This window comes from Syngnathus floridae, chromosome 2, assembly GCF_059516105.1.
Source record: "Syngnathus floridae isolate MCC-2025c chromosome 2, RoL_Sflo_1.0, whole genome shotgun sequence".
Classification (NCBI taxonomy): domain Eukaryota; kingdom Metazoa; phylum Chordata; class Actinopteri; order Syngnathiformes; family Syngnathidae; genus Syngnathus; species Syngnathus floridae.
This window is the reverse complement of record NC_142414.1, coordinates 14,823,227-14,827,374: the sequence shown is the minus strand read 5'-3', so window position 1 is coordinate 14,827,374 and position 4,148 is coordinate 14,823,227. Positions and strand designations below refer to the sequence as shown.

General features: G+C 40.7%; 1 protein-coding gene across 1 annotated transcript; it reads left to right on the top strand.

The window, feature by feature from the left end:
- Nucleotides 1-286: 286 nt before the first annotated feature.
- nhlh2 (nescient helix loop helix 2) lies at nt 287-2,860 on the top strand. Its single transcript, XM_088368539.1, has 2 exons — nt 287-708; nt 1,348-2,860. Exon 2 carries the CDS (start codon nt 1,380-1,382, stop codon nt 1,752-1,754), a length of 375 nt encoding a protein of 124 aa, XP_088224665.1. The 5' UTR covers nt 287-708; nt 1,348-1,379; the 3' UTR covers nt 1,755-2,860.
- The last annotated feature ends 1,288 nt before the right edge of the window (nt 2,861-4,148 follow it).

Sequence of the window (4,148 nt, the reverse complement as noted above, 5' to 3'; positions counted from 1 at the left end):
GTTTATTGTATTACTTGTCATCTCATTCACAAAAAGGCAAATGTGCACCAACATGTCATGTTTTCCCTTTTTTTTTTTTTTTTTATCAAACACACGCATCTTTGCCTCCCCAAGACCCAGGGGATGCTAGAAGCGCCTGGGGGGGCACAACACCATGCGCGTGCACGAGGGGAGAGAGAGAGAGAGAGAGAGAGAGAGAGAGAGAGAGAGAGAGAGAGAGAGAGAGAGAGACGTTAGACAAGACCTCTCTCTCCTCCAATATATTCCAGCCCCTCCGTCCGTGAAGTGCGCCTTTATTAGACGGGGGTCGCTTGGATCTTATCTCATACCGGGAGAGCGATAGGAAGTGTTAATATGCACATCAAGTGACTTCCCATCCCGAAGGCTCTTTATCTCAATCATCATCATCACCTTCCTGCACGGCGATGGAGAAGTAGCCCGCGATCCGCTTCTTTTGTCTCTTCGTCATCACATGTGGAGGAGCGAACCTTCTGACGAACCCAAAAAGGTGGCGGGCACTATTACTTGTATAGCTATAATTCTCTCCAAACATTTCACCAGCGCGCGTTCCCAAGCGTGCAAGTTGGAAAAGAAAAAGTTGGCATTGAAGTTGCATGTGCAACACCGAGCTGGAATATGACTTCAAGTTGAGCATCCTTTGAGGATATTTGCGAGAGAGGGAAAAAAAAATCTGACAACTGTATCAAGGTGAGTCTCGAATTTTGATATAGCATAAATATGAATCATGTGCTTTAAATGTTTCCATCAGGATAATCAGTAATAGTTGATATTTCAATATGTTTAATTTCTGAATGATTTCTTTTTGCATTAATTATCTCTAAAAAAATATATTTTGGCAAGATTCAGCCAAACAGTTGCGTTATCAGTCTGACAGATGGCCGAGTCTTATTATGTTAATTCGCCAATAAACAGACATGCATAATGGAGTTTAGAATTTCAAAAATAAGAGTTTTTCTATTTTTCATTTTTCCAAAACAAACCCAAATAAACATCTGAACAGTTGGGGAGACACTTCGAGACTCCGTTGCTAGAGGACAGTCACTATTTATAATTTAAATGTCATCATGCGTTAAAAATACTGCTTTTTGTTTGATTTCAAATAGATAAATGTCACTTTTAAATAATAGTTTACCAAGTTTGAACATATTTGTTGCACTTGATTAAAATGTGATTAAAATTTCCACCGTTCTCGAAATTTACTTATGTGCAACCGATTTAATTTAAGTAAATTCATATTTTTTCACTGCATGGTTACATATAAAAAAAAAAATAAAAGAAAAGAAGTGCTAAATATTTCTACACCCCCCACCCCTCACCCCATTTTAGTGTAGGAACTTCCGTTCAAAAGGATATTAAAGATGATGCTCAGTCCGGACCAAGCCGAGGCGGATCTGTCGTGGACTCAATCTGACCCGGAGACACTGCTGAGCGGCCTCAAGTCGGCTGGATGCTCGTCCGAGGAGCTCGCGGAAGGCGACGAACGGGCCAACAAGTGCCGGGCGGATCAGCCTCTAAGCCGCGAGGAGAAGCGGCGACGGCGGCGGGCCACCGCCAAGTACCGCTCGGCCCACGCCACCAGGGAGAGGATCCGGGTGGAGGCGTTCAACGTGGCCTTCGCCGAGCTCCGCAAACTGCTGCCTACGTTGCCACCGGACAAGAAACTGTCCAAAATTGAGATCCTCAGACTTGCTATCTGCTACATCTCCTATCTCAACCACGTCCTGGACGTTTAAAAAAAAAAAAAAAACATGACACGTTTGGCCTTTGAGATTTTATTGAACAGTGTTTTCTTTTTTCCCCCTCAATTTTCAAATGTTCCCCTTTGCTCCTTGTAGTGTTAAGCGGGTCAACAATGATTTGCAAACATTTGCATGAATAGGACACTCTGTGACGTCATGGAGCGAGGATCCTGAAGCGGATGCATATAAGTCCCATTTTAATTGAATTGCTCTGTCGACAATAACAGTCTCAAATTCATAATGTGGGTAAATCGGAAACTAGAAAGATGTCTTATGAATTCTAGGTTTCCACGGGGGAAGAAGGAGAAAATGCGTAAGTGCCACTTAAGACGTATAAAACGGTGACCTTAAATTGTTATTTTATGAAGTGTACGGAATTATTTGTTTAATTGTGTTGCTATTTAAGACTACACTTATTTATGTTTACCTCGGGCGTGTGTGTATATTGATTTTGCTTCGATATCTTAGATTGTGGAGTTCAACTTGGAAAGTGGTGGTCCTCTTTAAAATTGCACTTTCTGTTTATTTATTTAATGTGAGTCTGATGTTTTTATTATTATCATTATTATTATTATGGTCATCATTTGATGTCTATTGTCTATCAATAGCAACGATAAGCACTTCAAGATGGAGCACCTTGGCTCTATAAATTATTTATTTCCTTATAGTTAAGAAGGTTAGAAATGGACCGCTCATAACTTTCATTTTAAAAACAATTATGGCAAACGGCTTCCATCACCGAGGAATTGATATAATTCAACCTCTTTTTTTTTGCTGTGACCAAAAAAAAAACAACAACAAATAATTTACACTGAATTTATTATGTTCAATACTTTGATGTTATTGGGGTTTGCGGGGTATTTGTTTTATTGTCTCTGCTTTGTATTTGTAAATTAATGATGTGGTTTTTCTAGTGAAGAGAAAAAAAACATATCCTCTATCCAAAGATTTTTTTGTCTCTTCAGGGTTGTGTAGACTACTTGTTGCTTATATGCACATCTTTTGTAGTAGAGCTATTGTGTGACTGCTGGTTTCTAAAAGACAAACTTTTCATATTTTCCGGTGTTATTTTCAATTAAAAACGGAGATATTTGAAAGCAGATGTTGTTTGTATTTTTATCTTCCTCTGATTGTAATACATTTCCAAATGGGGGCTTAAGAATGACTGAGTATATCGTAGTACGAATTATGGTAAGCAACTGTAACATTATGGTGTTTGAACACCAACACTGACTGCACTTTAAAGTTGGATTTTTTCTTTCATATGATTCAATTATAATGTAGTCTACAGAACACAAAAAATTGCACTTAAATGTTTGATAACAAACATTTCTCAAGTATATGCCAATATGCAGCACTTAAAATTTCAATACCACTAAATTCTACTCAAGTGTTCTGTTCCAAAAATGTTTAGGATACCGTAACGTTCTGCAGAATTTAAAGATTCAATTGAGTGATTCTTTCATGAACCACTAGAGGGAGTCCACATACAACTCATTGTACTCGTACCAATGTGAGAGGCATTGGATGACTTCACGCTTCTGCATGTGGACGTGTGGAAAGCGTCAAACGTGCACGTCGCAAGCGCGCTGCACGCTCGCTCGCTCACACGCACGCACACACACACGCACACACAGTGTCAGTGGTCAGCAGCTAAGACAGTAGTAGTAGGCTCCTTCGTGTGTGCTCCTGGCTGAAAGGCTCGCTCCCTCCCCAGAGAGGGGGCAGGTGTTACTCCAGACGAGCCAAGACAACCAAATTACTGGCCGTCTGGCACCTCCCGTGGGAAAGCCGGGAGGGCGGGATGCGATGGGAGACATGGAAATTTATGAGCCAGCTCACCACAGAGATGTACAATATGACCAAATGGTTTGAGCAAAATACACAAATATTTATATTCTTTTGTGATAGACGTCTGTCTGTCTGTCTGTCCGTCCGTCCGTTTGCCCGTATGTACGTCCCCGTTCCAATCTTAAAATGTTTGCTGTTCGGTTCATGGAGCCTTGACTTACGTATCGAGTTGGCTTTGTGACCATGCTCATAAATCAAAGCTCTCACATCTTAAATCGACTTTCCCCAGCAAAATGAATGGAAAAGACATTAATCTGTCCCGATACCATTTTCTTATGTACACAATTGTTCATCAGTGCCAAGGGAGCACCATATGAAACCATGCCCTTCCTATTTTTTTATTTTTATCAGAGGTGGGAAATCCAAGTCCAGAAAGTCGAATCCTCACCACAGTTTGGATTTAGCCACAGGTGCTTCTTCTCAACCGGCAAGTAAATGAGCATTTTCCTGCCCGCTGAGCATCTGTGGTGAAAGCCAAAGTGTGGCACTTCTGCCAGTCATATATGGACAAAATATGTGCATATGTGCAAAATACTC